The sequence below is a fragment of the Callithrix jacchus genome, chromosome 7 (genome assembly GCF_049354715.1).
Source record: "Callithrix jacchus isolate 240 chromosome 7, calJac240_pri, whole genome shotgun sequence".
NCBI classification, from domain to species: Eukaryota; Metazoa; Chordata; class Mammalia; order Primates; family Cebidae; genus Callithrix; species Callithrix jacchus.
Window position 1 is genome coordinate 39513725 of NC_133508.1, and position 24496 is coordinate 39538220.

General features: G+C 64.4%; 3 protein-coding genes and 1 long non-coding RNA gene across 21 annotated transcripts; 3 read left to right on the forward strand and 1 right to left on the reverse strand.

The window, feature by feature from the left end:
• The first annotated feature begins 41 nt into the window (after positions 1 to 41).
• On the forward strand, positions 42 to 4352 carry CPTP (ceramide-1-phosphate transfer protein). 10 transcript variants are annotated; one of them, XM_035307304.3, is made up of 5 exons: positions 42 to 340; positions 626 to 807; positions 2027 to 2339; positions 2431 to 2870; positions 3775 to 4015. In XM_035307304.3, the coding sequence occupies exons 3-5, from the start codon at positions 2110 to 2112 to the stop codon at positions 3933 to 3935; spliced, it is 831 nt and encodes a 276-aa protein (XP_035163195.1). In that variant the 5' UTR covers positions 42 to 340; positions 626 to 807; positions 2027 to 2109; the 3' UTR covers positions 3936 to 4015. The 10 variants fall into 10 exon arrangements, with proteins under 10 accessions (XP_035163195.1, XP_078186178.1, XP_078186173.1 ...); XM_078330052.1 differs by having other exon boundaries at positions 2027 to 2231; positions 2474 to 2870; XM_078330047.1 differs by lacking the exon at positions 626 to 807.
• A 273-nt stretch (positions 4353 to 4625) lies between these two features.
• Positions 4626 to 9588, forward strand: TAS1R3 (taste 1 receptor member 3). 3 transcript variants are annotated; one of them, XM_078330022.1, is made up of 8 exons: positions 4626 to 4875; positions 4972 to 5575; positions 5823 to 5883; positions 5963 to 6263; positions 6346 to 7128; positions 7242 to 7445; positions 7576 to 7696; positions 7825 to 9588. In XM_078330022.1, the coding sequence occupies exons 4-8, from the start codon at positions 5997 to 5999 to the stop codon at positions 8781 to 8783; spliced, it is 2334 nt and encodes a 777-aa protein (XP_078186148.1). In that variant the 5' UTR covers positions 4626 to 4875; positions 4972 to 5575; positions 5823 to 5883; positions 5963 to 5996; the 3' UTR covers positions 8784 to 9588. The 3 variants fall into 3 exon arrangements, with proteins under 3 accessions (XP_078186148.1, XP_035163173.1, XP_035163172.1); XM_035307282.3 differs by lacking the exon at positions 5823 to 5883 and having other exon boundaries at positions 4684 to 4875; XM_035307281.3 differs by lacking the exons at positions 4626 to 4875; positions 4972 to 5575 and having other exon boundaries at positions 5589 to 5883.
• DVL1 (dishevelled segment polarity protein 1) lies at positions 9535 to 23307 on the reverse strand. 7 transcript variants are annotated; one of them, XM_035307294.3, is made up of 16 exons: positions 22773 to 23251; positions 21372 to 21481; positions 17154 to 17223; positions 16830 to 16951; positions 16538 to 16641; positions 16159 to 16297; positions 14556 to 14649; positions 14396 to 14465; positions 14186 to 14325; positions 13909 to 13985; positions 13754 to 13821; positions 13461 to 13613; positions 12722 to 12853; positions 12469 to 12636; positions 12189 to 12395; positions 9535 to 10779 (listed from the first exon to the last, which is right to left on the reverse strand). In XM_035307294.3, the coding sequence occupies exons 5-16, from the start codon at positions 16611 to 16613 to the stop codon at positions 10406 to 10408; spliced, it is 1698 nt and encodes a 565-aa protein (XP_035163185.3). In that variant the 5' UTR covers positions 16614 to 16641; positions 16830 to 16951; positions 17154 to 17223; positions 21372 to 21481; positions 22773 to 23251; the 3' UTR covers positions 9535 to 10405. The 7 variants fall into 7 exon arrangements, with proteins under 7 accessions (XP_035163185.3, XP_078186157.1, XP_078186158.1 ...); XM_078330031.1 differs by lacking the exon at positions 21372 to 21481 and adding an exon at positions 11284 to 11322 and having other exon boundaries at positions 22773 to 23070; XM_078330032.1 differs by lacking the exon at positions 22773 to 23251 and adding an exon at positions 11284 to 11322 and having other exon boundaries at positions 21372 to 21587.
• LOC144576910 (uncharacterized) lies at positions 17144 to 21662 on the forward strand. The gene is made up of 2 exons (XR_013519723.1): positions 17144 to 18038; positions 18963 to 21662. It is a non-coding gene; the product is annotated as an uncharacterized LOC144576910 (long non-coding RNA).
• Positions 23308 to 24496: the final 1189 nt, after the last annotated feature.

The window sequence follows — 24496 nt, forward strand, 5'->3', positions numbered from 1 at the left end:
CCGCCTGATTGGGCAGCATTGAACCAATCAGAGCGGCGGACGCAGGCGGGCGGGGCCCGGACCCCGAATGCGGCCCCTCCGGGCTCGGCAGCCGCACTGCCTGACCCAACCGGTGGGGTCCGAAGGTCGCCGAGGGGCCGGGAGCGGGAGGGGACGTCCTCCTAGAAGGCTGGAGCGGGCGGGAGGCCAAGGTCCGGGCTCCCGCGCACGACAGAGCTGTCTCAGGTCGGCCCCCTCCCCACTACCACCCCGCGCCTCAGCCCCTTCCTGGACCCCTCGGCGGAGTAGGGACTCGAACCAGTGCCCACCCAGTCCGGTACCATCTGAAGCCCCTTCCCAGGTGAGATTCGCAGCGCTCGCTGAACAGGGCCCTGGTCCCACCCAAGCGCCTTGGGGGCGCGTCTCCTGCTGGCCCCCACAAGGCTGTGTGCTCAGACGGCCTTGCGCCCAACCCTGACCTTGGGCCGGTGGGCTGCCCTCGGAAAAGACTGGAGGTGCCCTGTGTTACCTTCCTGGGCTGGCGAGCTGCCTGCCTCCTGCACTGCCACTGCCCTTCCTGTTGTCCCTGAGCCACCAGCCACAGCCCTGAGAGGCTCCTGGCAGCTCCTATTGGCCACTGGCTCAGATCTGGGCAGGAAGGCGAGGCCCGCAGAATATCTGGTGACCAAGAAGGAAACCCCGGAGCCTCAGAGACCATCTTCTCAGTGGACAGAACGGAGGCCCGAGGAGGGGAGGAGTGTGCTGGAAGTCTCTGGGGCGCCATCTTTCTGGGGCCCAAGAGCAGCCATCGCCCACACCTGAAACCCGGTGAGCTCACATCTGGGGCCTCTGCCTGGTGCCAAGCATGCAACCCAACCTGTGGGGCCTGCCAGGCAAGGCTCCAGCACCTCCGGGCCACCGTGCTCCAGCAGCCTGGGCCATGGGTTGGGCAGGGCTTGCAGCCCGTGCTCCCCAGTGATGAAGGGCCCAGCAACCTGCCCATCTGCTCCTGGCCAGGAGTGCTCACCACGGCTGGGTGCCCTCCGCACCCCTGCTGGAGTCCCTGCAGTCAAGGAAGTTAGGACAGGGCTCCCAGAGTCAGGGGGCCGAGGAACCTCCAGGCCCAGTGGGGCAAGTGTTCTTCCTGGTCAAGGGGGATGCAGCTGAGTCCCAGGGTCCCCAGAGCAGGTGCAGGCCCTTGGGGCACTTGGGGAGATGGGGCAAGGGTGCTTGGATGTCTGGGGAGTGACTATGTGAATGCCAGCAGAATGCAGAGCAGGGCCTGGGCCACTCATGGAAGGTTCCCTAGGGCTGCTAGGAGGGCCTTGCGGCAATCTTCTGAGTGTGGTAAAACCTTTAGCGCAGGCACCCATCCCTGTGGGACTCAGAGTTTCAGCAACGGTAGTGAAAACAGTTGCATCTATCCATCCAGCAAGCGCTGGCCCCACAGCCTTTCCTCTGCTTTGGGGATGCAGCATTGAGGAAGATGGGGGAAGTCTGCCTGGCAGCATATCTGCCCCCATCCCACCCCTGGCAGCACCCCCCACACTCCCTGCTCCCCCGACTCTGCTTTCTACTGTGTCTGTTTCCCTTATGTATGACCTCAGAACTTCCTGTCTTTGTTGTCTGACCCCACCCCCGATGGCTGCCCACTCACTCACTCCCTGTGCACGCAGGTGCCTAGAACAGTGCTTGGCTCTAGGCAGGGCTCTTGGCAAATATTTCTTCAGCTGGCAAAAAACAGATACAGCCTCTAGTGAGAGAAACAAAAACAAATAAGCAGGAGAGCAACAGCAGAGACGCCCACTGCGGACGGCACGATCGAGTGGTCTGATAAAGCCAGAGGAGTCAGGGACTGACCCACAGGAGGGGCCGTGCCAAGGTCTGTGGGTACGAGACCCTGATGAAGGGTGCGTCAGCGTGGTGTGCCTGAGAGCCTACCGCTTGGCTGGGAGCAGAGCCAGGCGGCTCCTCGGAGGAAGCTCCGTAGGGGGCGTGAGTGTTCAGCGGGCAGCAGTGATCGCAGCTCTCTTGTTCCCTTCCACAGACAGAGAAAATGAGCCACAGATCAAGCTGACCCCAGTGAGAGTGTATTTCCCAGCCCAACCGTATTGCCGTTCCTATCAAAAAATGGATGATTCGGAGACAGGTTTCAATCTGAAAGTCGTCCTGGTCAGTTTCAAGCAGTGTCTCAATGAGAAGGAAGAGGTCCTGCTGGACCCCTACATTGCCAGCTGGAAGGGCCTGGTCAGGTGCGTCCGCAGGACCTGCTCCCTGAGGGCGCTCACCTGTCGAGTCCCGTATGTGGTATCTGCCTCCCGCTGGCTGCCACCAGCTTTGCTGCCTGTTTGCGGATGTGTGTGAGTTCTTGGAAGGCTGGGCCGCGTCCCCTGCACCCCAGCGGGCTGCCCCGGGCCTGGGCGAGGACTCGAGCCCTGCTCCCTCCCACAGGTTTCTGAACAGCCTGGGTGCCATCTTCTCATTTATCTCCAAGGACGTGGTCTCGAAGCTGCAGATCATGGAGCGCCTCAGGGGTGGCCCACAGCATGAGCACTACTACACCCTGCAGGCCATGGTGGCCCATGAACTGGGCAGCCAGCTGGTGGACCTGGAGCGGCGCTCCCACCACCCCGAGTCCGGCTGCCGAACCCTGCTGCGCCTGCACCGCGCCCTGCACTGGCTGCAGCTGTTCCTGGAGAGCCTGCGCACCAGCCCCGAGGATGCGCGCACCTCCGTGCTCTGCACCGACTCCTACAACGCCTCACTGGCCGCCTACCACCCCTGGATCGTGCGCCGTGCCGTCACCGTGGCCTTCTGTGCCCTGCCCACACGCAAGGTCTTCCTGGAGGCCATGAACGTGGGGCCCCCGGAGCAGGCCGTGCAGATGCTGGGTGAGGCCCTCCCCTTCATCGAGCGTGTCTATGACGTCTCCCAGAAGCTGTACGCCAAGCACTCCCTGCTGAACCTGCCGTAGTGGCAGGAATCCAAGGCCATGCGGGCTTTTCTGCTGCAGATCTGGGCTGCAGGCCCCACAGCAGAACTTTCTAGGGGATCTCCAGTTCCTTTCCCAGGAACAGGAGATCTGCTGTTGTCCCTGTGAGCTGAGCTTGGTAGGAGCCACACTGTGGCAGAGAGGGTGGCACCCAGTCCAAAGAGGCCCACCCTCCCAGTCCAGGACAGGACATCTCAGCCACAGCTCCCCCTCAGCCTGTTACACACGTGCCCAGCCAGGCCTAGCCCGGTGCAGAAAATGGAGGGGGCAGGGGCGGGGGCTGGGCCTGCAAAAGCCTGAAAGGTCGCCACCCCCCAGCCTGTCGGGCAGATCTGCGGACTGGGGTGAAGTCACTGGTCACGAGTGTGGAGACTCCATCCTTTCTCTGCCAGCCAGTGTGTCCTCCTCTCAGGCCCAGGCCTGGGACACTATGTCTGCCCAGGTGGTAAACACTTAGTCCAGGGACCTCAGCCCCCTCCATGCCCAGGCTAGCAGAAAGCCCCCAACAGTGAGCGGTCTGGGCCCTTGGGGGTCTCACCACCTCTCACTTCCTTGTTTGCCCATCAGCGTGCCAGGCAGACTGGGGGTGGAATGGCCAGGAGCTGAGATCGAGGCTCCTCACAGAAGGGCCAGAGAAGGCCCTTCCCTTGGGACAGCCTCCCTGCAGCCCCTGCAGGGCACCAGCTCCCAAGCGACGCAGCAGGCTGCCTCCCGCAGCTGCCCTGGGTCTGCACAGCACACCCAAGGCCCCAGGAGCCAGGACTCTGCTACTCCCAACAAAAAGCTGTGTCTCTTCTCCCCAGGAGACCCAAGGGGCATGGAGCATGAGGGCCTGGACCCCATGGCCTGGCAAGTGGCTACCAGCCAGCCACACCCAGCCCAGCCACCAGCCAGTTCCTGTGGCCTGGCCACTGGCTCTTTACAGTGGACCACAGTGGCTCAGGGTGGCAGAGGGACAGCCTGACTACCTGGCAGGTGCACAGGCTTTTGGAATGCAACCCATTTGATGTCTTCCAACGTTAATAAATCACAGCATCCCATGGACCTTGGGGTGTGCTGAGTGCCTGATTGCCCGGGGGGGACACAGGTACCCAGTGAGGGTGGGGAGGGTCCTCACCCCAGGGACACAGCTGAGGCAGGTGCACCCATCCGCCCTGAGAAAAGGCCAGCCTTGAGGCTGGGGCTGCTGTATGCCTGTCCCCCTCAGAAAGAGGTAGAAAGATCCCTGTCATGCCCATTTTATAGGTGAGGCAACAGACAGACTCATCCAGAGCCAAAAGGCTGGGTTGGGAAGGCAGAGAAAGTCAGCTTCCGTGCAGAAGAGCAGAGGCCTGCGTGGGATGTGTGGGTGGAGGTAGGGGCTGCTCCCAGCCACAACAGAGGCCTGGACAGAAAGGAAATGCAATTTGGCAGGGTCTTCCTGGACGCCACCCAACCTCAGGGTCTGTGGGAGCTGCATGAGGTGCTGGCAAAGGCTGCTGACTGCAGAGCTCTGGGTGTGCCCTGCTCCTGTGTGCCATGAGCATGTGTGCCGTGCGTGTTGTGTGCCATGTGCATATGCCACACTCCTGTGCCGTGTTGTGCATACCATGTGTACATGCCCTGCTCCTGTGTGCTGTGCCTGTTGTGTGCCATGCTCGTGTGTGTGCATGTGTTTGTGCTGTATGTGTGTGCTGTGGTCATGCGTGTACCTCACGGGTCCTCCCTCACAGCACTGTGGGGAAGAGGCACCAGCTGGGGTGCACCTCTTGGTAAATGTCCGCAAGGTCTGCCAGGCCCCAGCTGAAGTCAAGTGCCCCTCAGCTCTCCTCAGCGGAGGGTCTGCACCTGGAGCCTGGTGTGTCCCCAAGGGCACCCCCAAAGTGAGGCAGAGGAGGAGCCCCCCCTGCACAGAGGAGCAGGAGGTGAGGTGGAGCCCCACCATACACCTAGTTCCGCTCCAGCTGCCACTCGTTTGCCTGTGGCCCTTCCTCCCTCATTTGCGTGGCCCCCTCCTTTAGGTCCAGCCTTGAGCTCCATCCCCAGCAGGAGCCACCTGTGTGCCTGCCAGGCAGGAGTGGTCAGCAGCATGAGGACAGCTGGCCATGCAACTCCTACAGCTTCCAGGCATCAGACGCCAGCAGGGCAGAGACCCTCAAGGAACACTGCTCCAAAGCAGGCTGTGAGGTCACTGCCGCCACTGCAGAACCCTCCCCACCCAGCTGCAGGGTGGAGGCCTGACTAGCCGGCTGCCCTCCACTCCTGACAGCACAGCCTTGAGTTGGAAGCCTGACGCTCCCAGGGCTGGGTAGGAGGTGTTTCTGTGCCTGTGAAAAGCCTAGAGCTGGGTGTCTCTGCACCCCTCCCACAGCAGCTGAGACCCCGGAGCCCTCCAGGCCCCCCACTCCTGCTCCTCACCACAGCCTGCCGGGCAGCTCAAGAAATGGAGGGTGCCGAGGGGCTCGGGCACAGGCAGGGAACAAGTCCAAGGCCAGTGGCTGAGCACAGCCCGCCTGCAGATCAGTGTTGGCTGCAGAGCCTGGCAGTGGCCTCAGGAAGTCTGAGGTGCACAAACCTTCAGGCCTGGAAATCAAGGACTGCCACCAGGGCCCCAGGACGTGGTAGGTAAGGATGGCAAGGGTTTTGCTAAACAAATCCTCTGCCCGCCCCCCGCCCCCGTCTCACATGTAAGGCACCACTCGGGGCAGCCACCTGCTGTGCCTGCTGGAAGCTGCCCCTGCCATGCTGGGCTCCGCTGTCCTGGGCCTCAGCCTCTGGGCTCTCCTACACCTTAGGACAGGGGCCCCATTGTGCCTGTCACGGCAACTTAAGATGAAGGGGGATTACATGCTGGGGGGGCTGTTCCCCCTAGGTGAGGCCGGGGAGGCTGCCTTCCACAGCCGGACGCGGCCCAGCAGCCTCGTGTGCACCAGGTACGGACGGGAAACAGCCCAGGGTGGGGGTCAGGGTGAACAGGCCTGGGGTGCTGCCTGCAGCTGCATGTGGCTCCAGGTTCTCCTGGAATGGCCTGCTCTGGGCGCTGGCCATGAAGATGGCCGTGGAGGAGATCAACAACCAGTCAGACCTGCTGCCAGGGCTGCGCCTGGGCTACGACCTCTTTGACACGTGCTCGGAGTCCGTGGTCACCATGAAACCCAGCCTCATGTTCCTGGCCAAGGTGAACAGCCACGACATCGCCGCCTATTGCAACTACACGCAGTACCAGCCCCGAGTGCTGGCCGTCATCGGGCCCCACTCGTCAGAGCTCGCCCTGGTCACGGGGAAATTCTTTGGCTTCTTCCTCATGCCCCAGGTCGGCGCCCCCCGCCATTACCCCCCACCCAGCCCTTCCCGTGGGAGCCCCTGCATCAGGAGACGCCTCTCGGCCCCCGCAGGTCAGCTATGGGGCTAGCATGGACCTGCTGAGCACCCGGGAGACCTTCCCCTCCTTCTTCCGCACGGTGCCCAGTGACCGTGTGCAGCTGATGGCCACCGTGGAGCTGCTGCAGCAGCTTGGCTGGAACTGGGTGGCCGCCCTGGGCAGCGACGACGAATACGGCCGGCAGGGCCTCAGCATCTTCTCAGGCCTGGCTGCGGCACGCGGCATCTGCATTGCACACGAGGGCCTGGTGCCGCTGCCCCGTGCCGACGGCCTGTGGGTGGGCAAGGTGCAGGAGCTGCTGCCCCAGGTGAACCAGAGCAGCATACAGGTGGTGCTGCTGTTTGCCTCCGCGCATGCTGCCCACGCCTTCTTCAGGCACAGCATCAACCGCAGGCTCTTGCCCAAGGTGTGGGTGGCCAGCGAGGCCTGGCTAACCTCTGACCTGGTCATGGGGCTGCCCGGCATGGCCGAGGTGGGCACAGTGCTTGGCTTCCTGCAGAGGGGTGCCCAGCTGCCCAAGTTCCCCCAGTACGTGAAGACGCACCTGGCCCTGGCCGCTGACCCGGCTTTCTGCGCCTCGCTGAGCGAGAGGGAACAGGGCCTGGAGGAGCACGTGGTGGGCCCACGCTGCCCGCAGTGTGACGATGTCACACTGCAGAACATGTCCACCAGGCTGCAGCACCACCAGACGTTCTCTGTCTACGCAGCTGTGTACAGTGTGGCCCAGGCCCTGCACAACACCCTGCGCTGCAACGCCTCGGGCTGCCCCAAGCAGGACCCTGTGAAGCCCTGGCAGGTGGGCCTGCGAGAAGGGGCTGTGCCGACCTCTGCACATGCCTGGCCACCGGGCAGGGCCATGGTATCTGGGCTGGAGGTGGCTGGCGGCTCAGCCCCGTCTCCTGCCCACAGCTCCTGCAGAACATGTACAACATGACCTTCCACGCGGCTGGGCTGGCGCTGCGTTTTGACAGCAGCGGGAACGTGGACGTGGAGTATGACCTGAAGCTGTGGGTGTGGCGGGGCCCAGTGCCTGAGCTGCATGACGTGGGCGTCTTCAACGGCAGCCTCTGGCCGGAGCGCCTCAAGATGCGCTGGCACACACCCGACAACCAGGTGAGGGTGGGCGTGCTGGCCGTGCTCCGTGGCAGCCTCCCCAGCAGGGCGCAGCCTGGGGGTGGGGGCCATCCCAGTCTCTGGTGGGCGTTGCTCACCGAGCAGAGCCAGACCCCAGGCCTGTGTCCAGGAGCCCGTGTCCCAGTGCTCGCGGCAGTGCCAGGAGGGCCAGGTGCGCCGGGTCAAGGGCTTCCACTCCTGCTGCTACGACTGTGTAGACTGTGAGGCAGGCAGCTACCGACGCAACCCAGGTGAGACAGGCACAGGCAGAGCGCAGCATGGGGGCAGGGTTCCTGCCGAGTCCTGGCTCTGAGGCCAGAGTCTACGGGGGAGGTGGGGCAAAGCCAGCCCCCAGCCCCCTTCTCTTCTTCTCCCCCAGACGACCCCACCTGCACCCCTTGCCGCCACGACCAGTGGTCCCCGGAGCGGAGCACACGCTGCTTCCGCCGCAGGCCTCGGTTCCTGACATGGAGCGAGCCGGCTGTGCTGCTGCTGCTCCTGCTGCTGGGCCTGGCACTGGGGCTTGTGCTGGCTGCCCTGGGGCTGTTCATTCACCATCGGGACAGCCCACTAGTTCAGGCCTCAGGGGGGGGCCTGGCCTGCTTCGGCCTGGTCTGTCTGGGCCTGGTATGCCTTAGCGTCCTCCTGTTCCCTGGGCAGCCCAGCCCTGCCCGCTGCCTGGCCCAGCAGCCCTTATCCCATCTCCCACTTACAGGCTGCCTGAGCACGCTCTTCCTGCAGGCAGCCGAGACCTTTGTGGAATCGGAGCTACCTCAGAGCTGGGCAGACCGGGTGCGGGGCTGCCTGCGGGGTTCCCGGGCCTGGCTGGCAGTGTTGCTGGCCATGCTGGTGGAGGCCGCACTGTGTGCCTGGTACCTGCTGGCCTTTCCACCGGAGGTGGTGACAGACTGGCGCGTGCTGCCCACAGAGGCACTGGTACACTGTTGCACACGATCCTGGGTCAGCTTCGGCCTGGTGCATGCCACCAATGCCATACTGGCCTTCCTCTCTTTCCTGGGCACCTTCCTGGTGCAGAGCCAGCCTGGCCGCTACAACCGCGCCCGTGGCCTCACCTTTGCCATGCTGGCCTATTTCATCACCTGGGTCTCCTTCGTGCCCCTCCTGGCCAACGTGCAGGTGGCCCTCAGGCCCGCCATGCAGATGGGCGCCTTCCTGCTTTGCACCCTGGGCATCCTGGCCGCCTTCCACCTGCCGAGATGTTACCTGCTCCTGTGGCAGCCGGGGCTCAACACCCCCGAGTTCTTCCTGGGAGGGGCCCGGATGCCCAACGCTGGAATGGCGGTGGGGACAGAGGAAGCTCAGGGAAAAATTGAGTGACCCTGACCCCTGTGACCTCAGCCCCGGTGAACCCAGAACTAGTTGAGATGTCTCCTAAGCCAGCAATGACCAGTGTCCCCTACAGACTCTCCAGCTCTAGATTCTGACCCTGGGTTGTTGCCTGACCCTGACCCCACAGTGATCCCTGAGCCTGTAGCATGTGGACACCCCTATGACCATCTGGGCCCCAGAGCTGAGTTCTGTCGCTGTCCCTCTCCACCCAGACTAGGACTGCCCAGGTGACCCAGCCCCACCATTCCAGGACACCTGGAGGGCTTCCAGCATCCCCAAAACCCACCCTGTGAGCTCAGGAAAAAGATGCAGGAAGGTCCCTAGCCAGATGGCTGGAAGCCCATGCCCCTTGGGGGGGGCCCACCCACCCAGCATCGGACCCAGGCACCAGAGTAGTTGGAGGCTGGGTGTGGGGACACAGGCATTCGCACAGCACAGACCCCCCTCCTCAGGTGGGAGTGGCACCTGGCTTCTTTCTCTGCCCCTGGCCCAGTGGGTAGTGTCATGACTCACCAGAACAAAGGACAGAGCCCAAGTGGGGTTGGTGCAGGGACCTGGAGCCAAGAACCAGCACCATGGACAGAAAACTGCACACCAGAGTCCAAGGTCAGCAACCCCCCAGGCCCACACAGGGTCCCAGGGTCAGCTCCCAGCAGGGCCCCGTGGAGGCCTGACCAGTCCCCTACGCCTCATTCCAAGTCAGCCCAGCCAGACAGAAGGGGCACAGGCTACATGTCCGTCCCATAAAATTAAATGCTTTTTAGTGTTTAAAATAAACAGCATTTACACAGAAGCAGCTCTATGTTAACCATCTAGACGCTGGGACTTTGATACGTTATCTACAGCGCAGACACGGGGGCCAGTGTGCGGGCCATGGTGCGTGCGGGCAGCGTATGTGCGTTCACCAAAGACAGGCCTGCTGACCACTCATCTCCCCAAGACTTCTCTCCCTGTGGCAGCTGTGAACATCGGGGCCCCTTGACCCTGAGGACCACAGACCCTCTGCCCTGGCTGGGATGCGGTGGGCAGGACGTCCTGTCCTCCACACATTCAGACTCGACTGTGTGGCTGAAGGAGAGGTGGGAAGGTGCAGGCTGCTCCAAAGGGTGGGGGTGGGTGGGACAGGTGGTAGGGCCACTTCCTCCACCGAGGCACCAGCCAGGCAATAAATAAATAAATTAGATCCCTACCCCAGACAGCAGGAGGGACCTGGGGGCTCTGCTCCACCGACAGGAGGCCCCATTGGGGTCAGAGGGATGGGCCTGTGCACTGCAGGCGTGCACCTCATGGGTCCCTCAGGGGTCCTGTGCACCACTGTGCAGGAGGTATGGGGGTCAGCCCGGAGCCCAAGGGAGTCTTCCTCGTCTTAGGAGGGGTCACCACCAGACACAAGGGGTTGGGAGGTCCCCAAGGCTCTCACTGAGGAGCAAAGAGGGAGCACCCCAACGCAACTGCTCAGACACAGCTGCTTCCAGGAGCCGGAGCCGCCAGGCTGTCAGGCAGATGACTGCGATGGTCCATCCTGCCCCCACTAAGGCTAGCCCTTTCGAGCTTTGCATGCACCAGGACTGCCAGCTCCCTGCTCCAGGCAGGACTGTGGGCACCACAGATCACATGATGTCCACAAAGAACTCACAGGGGTTCCCCATGGCCTTTTGGAAGGACTGGCGGCTGCCTGTCAATTCCGGGGGGAGAGCGGCCAGCTCCCGGACAGGCGGGCCCCCCGGTGGGCCCCCGACCACCGTATAGGCCTTGGTCACGGGGTGGGGTGTGGGAAGCCCCGGGGCAGTGGCTGAAGCCTGACTGCGTGGGCTGCTTCCTCGGCTGAGCTGGCCAGCTGGACACTCCCGCCAGCTGCTGCCCACCCCACTCGGTGCCGTGTGGTCCGATTCGCTGCCGCTGCCCCCGGCTCCTGCCGCCCGATGCTCCTTTTCACGGCCCAGTGCCCGGCGGCTGCTCCGGGCAGACCCGCTACTCTTGCTCCCTGGGGGTGAGAACAGGAGGGGGAAGGAGGCCATCAGTGCCAGGCTCAGTCACATCCAGAACAACCACCCCCTGCCAGGTGACTGGGCAGGAGCGGTGGCCTGAGCAGGCCAGGTAGGTAGGACAGCCAAGCAGGTGCGAGGACAGGGCATCACCCCCAGGGTTGCAGGGGCAGCTGCAGCAGGCAGAGGCTGGTGGGGGCAGTGGCAGGCAGGCGGGGTTCCGGAGTGAGCTGGGCGCCCCCATGCCTCACCCTGATGCTTGAGCTGAGGGCCTGGTCTTGCAGCTGAAAGACTGAGGTGCCAGTGAGGGCCCCGTGTGCCCAGTGCCCCCATGGCCATCCTGGATTCCCCACCCGAGGCCCCACTGTCCCCCCAACCCAGGGCCCTGGCCGACGGATAACTCAGCTCAGCCCCGTCCCAGGCTCCCGAGACGCAGTGGGAGCCAGAGGATGTGGCCAGGTGGGGACATGCTGAGAGGGACGCCGGGAGGGACCCTGGCTTACCGGCCCAAGGCTCCACTCCGCTAGTCCTTCAGTCTAAGGCTTGTTCAGCACAAGGCAAGGGATAGCACGAGTTACACGCCCGCCGCCTAGCACCCGCCTAGCACCCACCTGGCACCCACCCGCCACCAGTGGGGCCTGATTGTGGGCTGGGTGGGGCTTAAGTGGGTGCAAGGGCCAGTCCAGGGTCAGCAGACACCCAGCATGGCTTCTCTGCAGCCCCACGCCCTCTAGCAGCTTCTCCTCTCTCTCTGTCCTTCCTAGGCCCTCTGGGCTGCCATCTGCACCCTGTCCTGGCCTGCAGAAACCCTACTGGCCTCACCAACCCCATCTACCAGGCCACCCCTCAGGGACACCCTGGATCCTCCGGTACATCCCAGCCACGGGTGCGTGGCTGTGCATGGCACTGTCCACATGGGCTCCCTGCCCGGGCTGCAGCTGCCACCCTCCTGTGTCCTGAGGCCTGGAAAGTGACCCCGCCTGACCGTGGCCACCCCGCCCTGTCCTTGTCACACAGCCTTTGTCACGTGGCCTCCTCCTGCCTCTACCACAGGAAGAGCACCAGTCACCACCCCTGCCAGGCATAGTCACCCAGGCCTTCAGGCTCCCAGAGGACCCCTTCTCAACCCCACCCAGGTGAGGTGGGGTCCAGGCTGCCTGTGTGAGACACTTCCCTGTCCCTCCCCTTTCACACTGGCTCCCTGGTCCCCCTGGCACTTGCCCCTTCCAGAAGAAGCCCACCCAGGGCCCAAGCACACAGCAGGACCATGGGTTGGGGAATAGCAGCTAAGTGGGGCAGAGCTGGGGGGCAGGGCATAGCTGGGGGCAGAGCAGCAGTGGGGTGGGGCAAAGCTGGGGGCAGAGCCAGGGAGGGACAGGAGAGGGCAGGGCGGGGGTGGGGCGCTCACCTTCGCTCTGCTGACTCCCAGTGCTGCCGCTGCCATAGCTAAAGCCCGGGTCCTGGTAGGCAGGTGGGAAGCAGGGCGGGGGCCCCGGGTACTGGTAGGGGTAACCCTGACCCAGGGGCCAGGGGGTGGTCGGGTGGGGCAGCGGGGCCAGTGTGTCCTGATCCGAGGCCCCGCTGGAGCCACTGTTGAGGTTCAGGGCCGCGAGATCTGGCGGGGGAGGGTGGGTGAGGGCCTCGCATGGGCCAAGACCCCCCGCCCCAATCCCAAAGCTCTCACTCACTGCTACACAGGTCCCCGAAGACGTAGTAGCACTGCTCGGAGAAGGTGATCTTATTGACCGTGTGCCGCAGGAAGCCATGCTTCAGCAAGCTGCTGGCATACTTCCGGGCCTCCCGCCGCTCCTTGAAGCCCTCCACATGTGTGTACAGCCAGTCCACCACGTCCGCTCCTGGCCAGCACCAGCAGTCAGCCCGAAGCCCTGAGGCATGCATCCCCACCCCTGGCGCTGTCGGCCAGTGGGGAGGGGCACTCACCAATGACGGCGTTGGCAATGGTGATCTTGAGCCACATGCGGTCACGAATCTCCAGTCCCGAGTCTGGCAGCTGCATGACCCGGACGACGGCGCCCATGTCACTCTTCACCGTCAGCGGCGCCTCCTCCAGCTCTGCAAGGCACAGCCCCCCTCAGCCCCAGTGCAGACAGGCTGCAGGCCCACGGCCCAGGGTAGCCTCTGGGTGGAGGCTGCACAGCGGCCCAGGCTGGAGCATGCGTGACAGCAAGGCCCTGCCCCTCACAGGATGGACCCCCATGAGGCTGGGATGTGGGCAGGGGGACCGGACATTTGTCTCCCACTCTTGCAGACACTTCTCATCAGGATCCTAGGTGCAAACTGGACTGAGAACACCCCTCCCTGCAGACCACAGCATAATGAGAATGGGGCAGGCCCCATCCCCTCCCTCCCCGCATGCTCCACCCCTGAAAGCGCAGGCTGTTAGTCGTGTTAGTGGCAGGAAGCAGAGTGGAGACCGGGCACTGCCTCTGACCCCCTGGGTGCACCCCTCACAGGGACCTACATACATCCCCTGCTCCCAACGCACAGATGGTGAACGGAGGGCGGGGCTGCGCAAGGTGGGCACAGGTGCCTGTGAAAACACATCTGTGCAGGGTGTTGGGGACAGTCCCCGTGACAGCCCAGGAGGCCATGCTGGAGGCTGGCAGAGCCTCGCCCTCCAAGCCTGTTTCTGCTGGGCCCCTTGGGAGCTGCCACTTACGCGGAGCACCAGGCACGGAGCTGGTTAGTGAGGAGGAGCTGGTGCGTGTGACGGCGCTGGAGCAGGGGCTCGTACCGTAGCGGGGCAGGGCTCCCGTCAGTGCCGCCGTGTGGGACAGCCAGGCAGCAGGGTCGATGGGCCGCACCGGGTCAGCTGGGTGGCCACCATGTGGCAATGACAGGAGGACAGATGGACGGGGTGGGAGGGCAGAGCACAGGGCAGAGGAGAGAGGCCTTCAGGCTCGGCAGGCGCCCCATACCCACCCTGCCCCGTGTATTCCAAGGGCCACTCACCCCTTGGGACAGTGAAGTAGCTTCGGGGTGTTGGGTCCCAGCACTTGGCCACGGTAAGGCTGATGGGCCTGCAGGAGTAGTGGTCACACAGCAAGAGTGTCACGGTCCCCACCTCCCTGCCCGGCCCCTCCCTCCTCAGCACCCCCAGCCCTCACCCTGTCTGGGACACGATCTCCCGAAGAACCCGCACGGCATCGTCGTTGCTCATGTTCTCAAAGTTCACATCGTTCACCTGCAGGGGTGGGGATTAGGGTGGTGCAGGCAGGGTGTGAGCTCAGCCCACAGCCCCCACAGCCCCCACAGCCGCAAGTCACCCCATAGCCCCACCTGCAGCCTCACGTCTCCGGAAGTCCCACAGAACCACCCGCAGCCTCATGTCTCCCGAAGTCCCTGCAGCCCCACCCACAGCCTCACGCCTCCCTGCAGCCCCACCTGCAGCAGCATGTCCCCGGGCTCAATTCGGCCATCAGCGGCCACTGCCCCGCCTTTCATGATGGAACCTATGTAAATGCCACCATCTCCTCGATCGTTGCTCTGCCCCACGATGCTGATGCCAAGGAAGTGGTGTCTCTCTGCGGGAAAGGCAGTGAGCCATGGCCAAGCCCCCACCCCTGCCCCCCAACCCTCGCCCTGAGACCTCACCCATGTTGAGCGTGACGGTGACGATGTTGAGAGACATGGTGGAGTCCGTAATGCTGCTGAAGGAGGAGGCCTGTGGACAGGAGTGGGGAGCATGTGAGGGGAACAGGGCTGCCCGACGCTGCCTTCACCCTCCAAGACCCTACCCTGCCCCGCCCCCTACCCGGTCCGTCTGCCGCAGGCGCTGCTTCCTCCGCCGGCGCTTGTGCTTCCGGATGAGCCTGGATGACGTGCTCTGCTCCGTGGAGCTGCTCAGCCTGGGGACAGGACATCAGAGCTCAGAGGAGCTGGTAACATAAATGGGGGATGGAACTCTGCCCCCAGTGCTGGGTGAGCTGAAGCTGGGAACTGGGGGGCCCAGGCCAGGCTTGCTCCAGAGCAGGCTCAGCGCCTGACATCCACACCCCAAGTCCTGCAAACATGATGTGCATATGGACACACACAAAAACCCCAGAGACAGGCAAATAGAGACACAAACAAATGTAGCCAGCTCAGTTACTGGCAAACATGCACACACATGCACACCTACATGCACGCACACCTGTGCACACACATCTATACACATCTACACATATCTGCACACATACATGTACCTGCACACACCTGCACACACCCCACAAACATGCATATCTGCAAACATGCAAACCTGTGTGCATGCACACCTGTGCACACTTGCACACAAGCATACCTGCGCAAGCACACCTGTGCACGCACACCTGCACACACAAGCACACCTGCACATGCACACCTGTACACATGCCCACACACGTACACCAACACACATGCACAAACGCACTTAAGTGTGCACACACACCTGCACACGTATACAGTACAAACTCACACCTGCACACACACTGGCACGAACACACACCTACACAGTATACTGGCACACACACCTACACACTGGCACACAGCATGCACACAGCTGCACACCCCCTGGCGTGCACACACCTGCACACCCACACAATCTGTGTGCACACACCTGCACATGCACACCTGAACACACGTAGTGACACACATGCACACTGGCACACACACACCTGCACACTCGTACACTAGCACACACACCTGCACACGGCATGCACACCCTTCACACATCCACTGGCGTGCACACGCCTGCACTCCCTGGTGTGTACACACCTGTATACACCCACACCTGTGCACGCACACCTGCATATGCACATTGCCCACATATGTGTACACTGGCACACATGCACATAAGTGCACACACACCCCACACACACTGGCACAAACGCACACCTACACATGGGCACACTGGCACACGTACACCTGCACACACACTGGTACACACCCACACAGTACGCTGGCACACATGCACTTACACCTGCACACCCACTGGCATGCACACACCTGGGCACCTGCACACAGGCATACCTGCACATGTGCACACACCTGCGCACAGACATGAGGCTGTGGTGGGTCTGCAGGAACTTCGGGGAGAGACAGCTGTGGGGGCTGAGGTGACGTGCACATTGTGAAAACACCTCACAAGCAGACACATGCTCATGTACATCTGCACACAGGCACGTGCACAAGGCAAAAACGTCACGCACATGTGCACAAGCAGACACATGAGCAACATGTACAGGGACGTGTACAGATACATGCACACAGGCAGACACGTGTGTAGTGTGAAAACACCTCACAGACACGTGCACATCACGTACAGACATTTGCACCCCAGCTCGCATACGTGCACACACAGACATGCAGTGTGAAGACCCATGCGCATCACGTACACACACCTGCTCGTGCTGCCATCCTCATCTGAGTCCACAAAGCTGCTGGACTCGAGCTCGCTGCTCAGGGCAGTGGATGTGCTGTCTGGGGGCAGCCCCACATCCCGCCGCCGGTCTCCCCTTGGATGCCCATTGGTCCGGGTGGCTGTGGGGGCAGCAGGTTGGGAGCTGACTGGGAGGTCTCCCAGAGGTCACGGGTTTGGGGCCGTCTGGGCAGTGTTGCACGCCTGTGGGTCTGGGAGCTGACAGCTCGCTGGCTGGGTCTGAGCCTCTACTAGACATCTCCACTGGCTGGGGGGCAGGAATGATGTGGTAAGAATGTGGGTGTATCATGAGGTCCCAGGGAGGTTGGGGGCCCACAGCTGGGCAGACATGATCACTGTACCCTCCTCGCGGTTCCGGCGGCGGGCACGCTCCCGCCGGTGGCTGACCATGGACTCCGTGCCCATCTCATTGTCCATCCCATCACGGCTGCTGGCCACATTCGGGCTGTGCAATAAGAGCAGGGTGGGGTGGGGAGGCATCTGCCTCCCAGTCCAGCCACCCCTCGGCCATGGGACCCCAGCCCCAGCAGGTGCCACGCCCACCCACTGGCCCAGGCAGGGCTCCCTCCCTCCAGCCAGCGGCCCTCATGATGGGCTTGGGGTAGCAGGGCTGAGCCCCTGCGGTGTCCTTACTGGAAGGAGGGGGGCCGGGAGTCCCCGATGCCACCTGTCCGCTCAAGAGGTGGAGGCAGGTCTGTGTGGCTGTCCGTGCCCTGGGAGCCGGCATCTGAGTGAGCACCCTCAGCCAGGACCAGCTGTGGAGGGAGCAGGCACACTCAGGGCAGCCCACCTGCCTTCAGGACGCCTCCTCAGAGCAGCCAGGGTGCAGGGGACCAGCACCATTCCCTATTTGCATCCAGCCTGCCAGGGCCTCCCACAAGCACCGCCTCCCCAGGAAGAGCCCCATCCTGGAACGCTCCCCAGGTGAGCAGTTGGGGCCAGGACACGGGGGCTCACCCAGGAGACCACGCGGCCGTTGAAGCAGGGCAGCTTGGCGTTGTCGTCCAAGATCTCCTCCTTCACCACCCTGTGGGCAGATGCGGCCATGAGGCCCCACCTGGGGGCCCAACCCTGTAGCTCTACAGGTGAGGCTGAAGCCTGGGGCCCGGAGAGCAGGCGCATCCCCCATGTGGGCAATGTCACTCTGCGGACGCCCCCATGACTGCATTCTCCTCTTGGGAACCGTCCTTCCTCTGTCACATCCTGGGCCTCTGCCCGACCCCACCAGCCCCACAGAGGAGGCTCAGCCAAAGGCTCCCAGTCCCTGCAGTGTTGGTCCATCGGCCCCAGCCCCCAGGAGACAGCTAAGGTAAGGACTCCTTGGGAAAGCCCCTGTGCCCAGCTTTCCACAGTTCACCTCATCCATGAGGTGGCCTCAGACGCCGTCCAGGCCTGTCCCCAACCACCCCCATCTCATCTGACCCCTGGGCTTGGAGGCCATGACCCCTCAGGGCTGCCCCCACACTGGGACTCCTCAAGGCTGGGCCCCAGCCTCCTCAGCAACAGCAGTTGCACCTACTGGGGGCCAAGGCTCCTCAGGCTGTTCCCTGTCTCTCACCCCAGACCACAGGTCTACCACTCCACCTCCAGCCAGCTCCAGACCAGCCCCCGACCCCTCAGCACTCAGGGCATCAGGCCACATGCACCTGACCCTACACTAAGACCTGTCATTCTCCTCTCCATCAGGTTGGCCACGCCATACCGCCCTGCTCCCAGGCCCTGTGCCTGCCTGCCCGGAGTCAGGCTCTGTGAGGGTGGGGCTCTGCCTAGCCCCTGCCCTCCACTCCAAGTCAGGCTCACAGTCCACACACAAGGATGCTCAGACCTGACAGACAGACACAGGTGGGCTGGGAGGGCACAGAGACCCCAAGAGGCAGCCCACCACCCTCATGTCCTGTCCACCTACCCAGGGAGATGAAGACCCCCCCCCACCATGCCTCCCCACACCTCAAGACATAGAAGGGCAGCAGGGGCCACAGAGCTGGCAGAGCTGCCAGGAGAGCAAGCTGGCCAGCTGCCTCACCCAGTGTCTAGATGCCACCCCCCAGTCAGATGGGCTTGGGAATGGGGCAGAGGGCACCCAGGCAGGCTACAGAGGGTCATGGGACACGAACCAGGAGGAGGCCAGGTGACCTGAGCTCAGAGTTCAGAGGGCAGGGTGGTAACCCACACAGCGCAGAGGGGTGGCTGGGCAGGAGCAGGTCCCCAGGCCAAGGGGCAAGGCAGGCAGGGCTAGGGCCAACACTCACACCGTGACCTCTAGGGGGGCCCAAGCAACAGGCCGGGTAGGATCTGGAAGTCCACCTCCTGGCACCCTGCCATGCCCAGTACAGCAGGATTTTCCACACTGGGACTTCAGCCCAGTAGAGAAATGGGAGCCTGGAGACCGGGCTCAGCCTGGGTGCACACCTGGCAGGCAGTGGCCTATGGCTACCACGCCCACTGCCAGTTGTAGGGCCACCCCTATTGGCCGCTCCAGGCCCCCTGGCTCCAGGCACCTTGACTCAGCCAGGCCCCAGCAGCAGCAGGTAGCAGAAGCCCCCGGCAAAGCAGCAAACCCGGGCGGAAGCCCTGGCCCACCCACTTGCTGGGAGGAGGCCCTAGGCCTCAGGGCAGAGTGGACAGCAGGCAGGGCCAGCCTGGGTGGGAGCAGACACCCCTCCCCAGCCCTCTGGGGTCCTGCAGCCACTTTGCCATGAGGTGGGTGCCCCCAAAGAGCAGAGAGGATCACTTCTCAGACCCCTTCATGTCTGCTGCCCCACACAGGAGCCACAGCCCTGAGGAGGAGAGCCAGCTTCCCAGGTAAGCCATTACCCTATGCCAGGATGAGGGAGCCACCATGAGGTGCTGTCACACCTGGAAGGCTGGAGCAACCAAGGGTGAGGCGGGCCCCATGGACACCAGTCCACCGCCAGCGGCAGCCAGGGGGCCAGGGCCCACAGTGAGGCCCTACCTCTGAGGGGTCTGGCCACAGCAGAGACCCTGGCAGGGTCCCTACTTCAGCCCCTGACACATGGCTGCAGGTGGCCTGGCCGGCAGCAGCTTCTCCACTGCCACACCCAACCCCAGCACCCTCTGACTCATCTGAGGGAGACACTTGGACATGAGGGACCCCAGGGCAGTGCATGAAGACACCAGGCTGCCTGAGATGTCCCTGCCCCCTGCCCCTGCACAGACACTCAGCTAGGGCCCAGAGGCCCTACTGCCTCCACCTTCTTCAGCCCAACCGGGTGACGAGTCCTGCCTTGCCCCTGGCAGGGTGCAGACCCCAGCCTTGCTGGGTCAGGAGGTCGGCAGCCGAACCCAAACAGCGAAGAAGGAAGGGTGGGGCCTGCCTGGGGCTCCAGGGGGCAGAGACCCAGGCCTCAGGCAGAGCCCTGCCCTCCCCACCCCAGCCAGTTGGGGGAGGGTGCCGGAGGCTGGCCAGGCATGGGGGATGCATCCACCACCCGGGTTCCCTGCACCTCTGGAGAAGCCTCTGTGGAAACTCAGAGCAGCTGACAGGGCTGCCCCTGCTAGTTCTGTGCCCCCACCTCAGGACTCCCCGTGAGGCCCAGCTAACCTCTGCATGCTGCCTCCACAGACCCACCCTGGCGAGGAATCCACTCAGACACAGTGCCACGGGAGCCAGCATGGCCACACTGGCCACAGAAGACTCTGATCTCCCAGAGGCCACAGCCAGCTGCCCCCCATGTGGCATGGCCCCAACTGCACCCCATTCCCCCAAGGTAGAGCAGGAAGCTGGCAGGGATAGCTGGACCAGGCCAGGAGGCACAGAGGCGTCCCATGCATTCAGAGCCCTCTGTGCATCCCCCAGGTCGGGGCCCTCAGCCTTGGGGGTCTATGGCCTCCCAATCTGTGATCCCAGAACCAGCAGCTCTCCCAGCAGCCTGTCCCCTGGGTGGTGCTGAGTCCTGGGGTCTCTCTGAGCCCCTCCCCAGGTTCAGGCCACACAGGCTCAAGTGTCCTTGCTGGGCCGTGTCTCTGAGTCCAGAGGTGCACTGCCTGGACTCTTCCAACACCAGAGAGGCATTCGGGGCACAGAGAGGCTGAGCTGCAGGCCCCAAACAGGGAGAGTGGAGTGGGAGCTCCCCTAGCAGTCCAAGCCAGGCAGAGCCTCCCCGACTCCACAGTCCACACAGCACCACCCAGGGCACAAGGAGCTGTCACAGCACCCAGGCCCATGGGAGGCGGCCCTGGGGACCAGGGCTTTGAAGCCACAGTCTTGGTTCTACCCAACCCCCAGCCCCTGGGCCTGGGTCACCCCCGCCTCAGAGATGAACTGCGGGAGCTGTCCCCAACGGACGGGCTCAGTTCCAAGTCCAGCAGGCCCGGCATGTGCCACACACCCAGCAGCGGGGACCGGGAGCCCAGCACTGTCCCTCCTCCGCCTCAGCCAAAGGCTGGGTGAGACCCCTGCCAACTACTAAACTCAGCATCAGGCAGAGACCCTCCCTAGTTCTCTCCGGGGTCAGAATACCCGTGACCAGGGCATGAAAAGTAGATGACAGGTGGAGGACCTTCCCCTACTGGGCCAAAGCCGTGCATAGGGAGTAGGGCCCAGTCCAGAGCACGTGGCTGTGGCCACGACCCAGGCTCCCTGCACTGCAAGGTGGTCAGCCGTGCTCTGGAACCAGGGCTGGGCTGAGTGTAGCAGGGACTGGCACAGGGAGCCCCGACTCAGGGCCTCTAGAGGTCTCCAGCCTGAGGCTCCCTCTCTCGTGGAAGCCACCGCAGACCAGCCAGGGCCTGCCTCCTCTTCCCCCAGCCTCCAGCTGCATGCACTTGGCATCCAGGGCTAGTGTCTAGCTCAGCTCTCGCTTAAGCTAGAGTGTGAGTGAATGACCAGCCCTGCCCCAGGGTTAGAGTCCACAGAGCAGTGCTGAGAGCTCTGCTGGGACGACTCGGGGGAGGGAGAAGCAAGCAGCTGATAGAGGTTCTCTGTAGGCTCCTGAAGCCACCAGCCAGAGGACACAGAGCAAGCCCCAGTCTCGTGCCTCCAGCAACACCCCAGTCCATCCCTCCAACCCCCACAATCAGCCCAACCCTGACCTCCACAGCCCCAGTGCCTCCCAGCCCCCGTGAGCCTGCAGCCTCCACAGCTGTACACTGAAGCTCCCCTGTCTCTTCCCTGCCCTCATCACCAAGCCTGCCTCAACACCCAGACCTGCCTACCGTGCTCCCAGGCCCGGCACCCGCAGGTCCTCCACGTGTGCCCAGCAGGCACAGCCTCTGCTGGAAGTGCACAGGGGCAGCAGCCAGGCTGTCTCTCCCCTGGGCAGCTCCTGGTGGGTGTCAGAAGCAGAAGACAAGCTCTCCCAGGGCTTCACCCGGAGCATGGTCCAGGGGCAGGAACCTGGGGGCTGGGCACCTCCTCACCACACATTTCCTGGCAGCACACGTCTGTGACAAAGAACACTGGTGACTCTGCTAACTTGTAATGATAATAAACTAACAAAAACAAAAGTGTGCTGACACAAACTCCACGCTCAAGGCCAAAGCCCAGGCCCAGAGAAGCAGGGATTGCAAGGTCCCCCAGAGGGGGAGGCACCCACCAGACTCAGAAAACAAACCACGGGAGCGGGCAGGAGGGCTGCCGAACTGAGCGGGGAGCGCCCAGCCTTCAGAGGCTGCCAAGGACGCACCCTGCCCTCTCTGCTTCACCCTGGTGGGGGGGGGTGGGGAAGGAAAGTGCAGCTGTCCAGATGTCCCTTGGGCCCAGACAGCCCCAGCGGGGACCCAACTTGACGGGACCTGGGGCTGCTGGGGAACCCTGCAACCACAGAATCCAGCAAACAGCCTTAATGTCACAGTCCCAGTACACGGCCACACACAAGAACACAGCTTGCTGGACAGCGGCCAGGCTCACCTGCTAGGCCGATGGGGCCTACCGTCCCCGGTAGTGCTGAGCCGGGACTCAGGACTCAGGTTACCGCTGGCCGGGCAGGGCCAGGCCTCCTGCTCCCCGTCCCAGAGGGCCTAGCTCAGCACAGCAGGGGTCTCCTCAGCCGGGGCTGCCACCACCGAGGCCCAGCGCTGAGTCGCTAACCCAGGCTGCCCGGAAACAGCCGCTGGCCTGCGTTGCTCTGTGGCTCAGCGGGGACAAGGGCCGACAGGAAGGTCACAGCAGGGGCAAGTGAATAAAGTTTCACGGACACCAGTGGTCCTTGGCCTCGACCCTGTCACAGGGACCGAGAAGGGGACCGGGGCGACCTGTCTTGGGCCTCTCGAAGCTTCCGTAAACCCTAGCAGGCAGGTCGGTGAACCTGTCCCCTCAGTCTCTCCATCCCGGCTGGAGAACCCCTCCCTGCTTCCTTCCCTCTGACACGCCCCTGACCCCGGCCCGCACCGACGGAAGAAACGCGGCCGACGGGGTCCGACCCCGGCCTGGACCCCCGCCTGCCACATTGCCCGGCTTCACGGACAGGTGGGCGCGCGCCGCTCGCGGGCCGAGGCCGCCACCCCCGCCGCACCTGGCAGAGGCGCGTCGCGGTCTCAGGTCTCGGGAGCGCGGGCGGCCCCGGACTCCCGCCCCGAGCCCGCGCCAGGTTCGCGTGGGCCCGGCGGCCGACTGACCCGAAGTCCTGGTCCATGGACTTGAAGAAGAATTTGTAGGCGTGCACCGGCCGGTTGCTGAGCACGTTCTTGAAGTCGGCCAGCGTGACGCGCTCGGGGGCCACGGGCAGCTTGACCAGGTACGGCGTCTCCTCCTCGTCCATGTGATAGATGATCTTGGTCTCCGCCATGGCGCGGCGGCGGCGCGGAGCCCGCGCGCTCAGGGCCCGGCCCGGGGCTCGGACGCGGGGCGCTCCCCGCCCGCCCGCCTGCGCCCCGCCCGGCCCGCGCCGCTCCCGGCCCCGCCGCGCCGAGGGCCCCGGGCGCCCTCGCCCGACCGCCCAGGCCTCGGCCGCCGCCCCCGGCTCCCGCGCGCGTCCCGACTGCTGCCCCGCGGCCCACGGCCGCCCATCCGCCCCTGGCCCGGGAGCGGCGCAAGGGTCGCCGCACGGAGGGCACGCACAGCCCCGCCGCGCTCCCGCCCGCGCCCCTTGGGCCGCGCCGTTAAAGGGACCGCCCGGCCCGGGGCCCTGAGCGCGGCCGCGGGGGGGCGCCCGAGCGCGCGGTGGTGACGTCACGGGAGCCCGAGGTGGGAGCGAGAGGCTGCGCAGGCGCAGACGCAGGCGCCCTCGCTCGCCCCGCCCCCTTCCCCGCCCCCGCGCTCGGGCCCGCGCTCCCCGCCGCGCGCTCGGGCGCCCGCAGCTTCCCCGGTGAGGCCCTGTGTTGTGTGGCCAGGTCCTGGGCCCGTGGGCGCCGGGGCGCGCGGGGCGGGCGGAGGGACCTTAGGGACGCGCCCGGTCCCTCTGCGCCCTCGCGAAGGCTCCTGGCTCTAGGGCCCTCTGCCGGGTCCCACGGGGTCCGGGCTTCAGGCCGGGCGGGAGCGGCGCGCACGTGGGCACGGGCGTGCACGGAGGCGTCGGAGCGCGCGGCGGCGGGAGGGATTTCGTCCTGGGGTCCTCTGCAGGACAGGGGGGACCCCGAGCAGCCCCCTAATGCCGCTGGGCGTCCGGGCTCCCTGCTCCGGGGCCCGCGGGGCTGGAGGCCTTCCCGGCCCGACCCCAGCAGGCAGCGTGGAAGCCACTAGAGGGCGACCCAGGCTGGGGAGAGCGAGGAGGGGCCTGCACAGGACTGGAGCAAGGGGGAAGGGGGCGCGTGGATGCTCGTGGAGCCCCTTAGGCCCCGTCCCCACGAAGCCGGCAGGATTCTGGGACTCTCGCATCTGTCGGGCCATGACCATGCCCGGGGCTGCAACGCCTCAGAGAGAAACCCATCACCCAGTGCAGGCCCCCGCGTTTGGACGGTCAAGCTGGACCCGGTGTCCTGGCCCTGCCTGCACCCCGGCTCTGGGCGGGAGAGCCGTGGCGTCCACCCAGCCAAGCCCGGCCAGCTCGGCAGCCAGCCCACTGTGCCTGGAGCCTGGGCCACCTTCCGCAGCCCTTGGTTTCCCCAGACGTTGGAAGCCAGGCAGGAAGACCTCAGAGGGCCGTCTGCTGAGGGACTAGGAAGGGAGGAAGCCAGTCCCTGCCCCAGGTCAGACGCTAGCAGCCACAGAGCAGAGGAGGAGGAGCCACACATGCCGGGGCCTGATCCCAGACAAGTTAATAAAGAGGCTGGAAGCCAGAGGCCTGAGGCCAGTTCCGGTGCTGGCAGACGTGGTCCAGCTAGGGCCCTGCCAGGAAGGACCTTGTCCAGTGACGTTGTGGGCACTGGTGGGGCCAGAGGTCACCGGGCTGGGAGGAAGGTGT

What these genes read in the sequence shown, in the direction of transcription:
- DVL1 (XM_035307292.3), bottom strand. Translation starts at nt 22,942, where the DNA reads ATGGCGGAGACCAAGATCATCTATCACATGGACGAGGAGGAGACGCCG. An exon ending in CTACTTCACTGTCCCAAGGG is followed by an intron (nt 13,614 to 13,753) that starts GTGAGTGGCCCT and finishes GTGGCCACCCAG; the next exon opens with CTGACCCGGTGCGGCCCATC. An exon ending in CTTCGGGGACCTGTGTAGCA is followed by an intron (nt 12,396 to 12,468) that starts GTGAGTGAGAGC and finishes CTCCCCCGCCAG; the next exon opens with ATCTCGCGGCCCTGAACCTC.
- TAS1R3 (XM_035307281.3), top strand. Translation starts at nt 5,693, where the DNA reads ATGCTGGGCTCCGCTGTCCTGGGCCTCAGCCTCTGGGCTCTCCTACAC. An exon ending in ACCCTGTGAAGCCCTGGCAG is followed by an intron (nt 7,129 to 7,241) that starts GTGGGCCTGCGA and finishes TCCTGCCCACAG; the next exon opens with CTCCTGCAGAACATGTACAA. An exon ending in CAGCTACCGACGCAACCCAG is followed by an intron (nt 7,697 to 7,824) that starts GTGAGACAGGCA and finishes CTTCTCCCCCAG; the next exon opens with ACGACCCCACCTGCACCCCT.
- CPTP (XM_035307304.3), top strand. Translation starts at nt 2,110, where the DNA reads ATGGATGATTCGGAGACAGGTTTCAATCTGAAAGTCGTCCTGGTCAGT. An exon ending in CTGCCTGTTTGCGGATGTGT is followed by an intron (nt 2,340 to 2,430) that starts GTGAGTTCTTGG and finishes TCCCTCCCACAG; the next exon opens with GTTTCTGAACAGCCTGGGTG. An exon ending in GCAGGCCGTGCAGATGCTGG is followed by an intron (nt 2,871 to 3,774) that starts GTGAGGCCCTCC and finishes TCTTCTCCCCAG; the next exon opens with GAGACCCAAGGGGCATGGAG.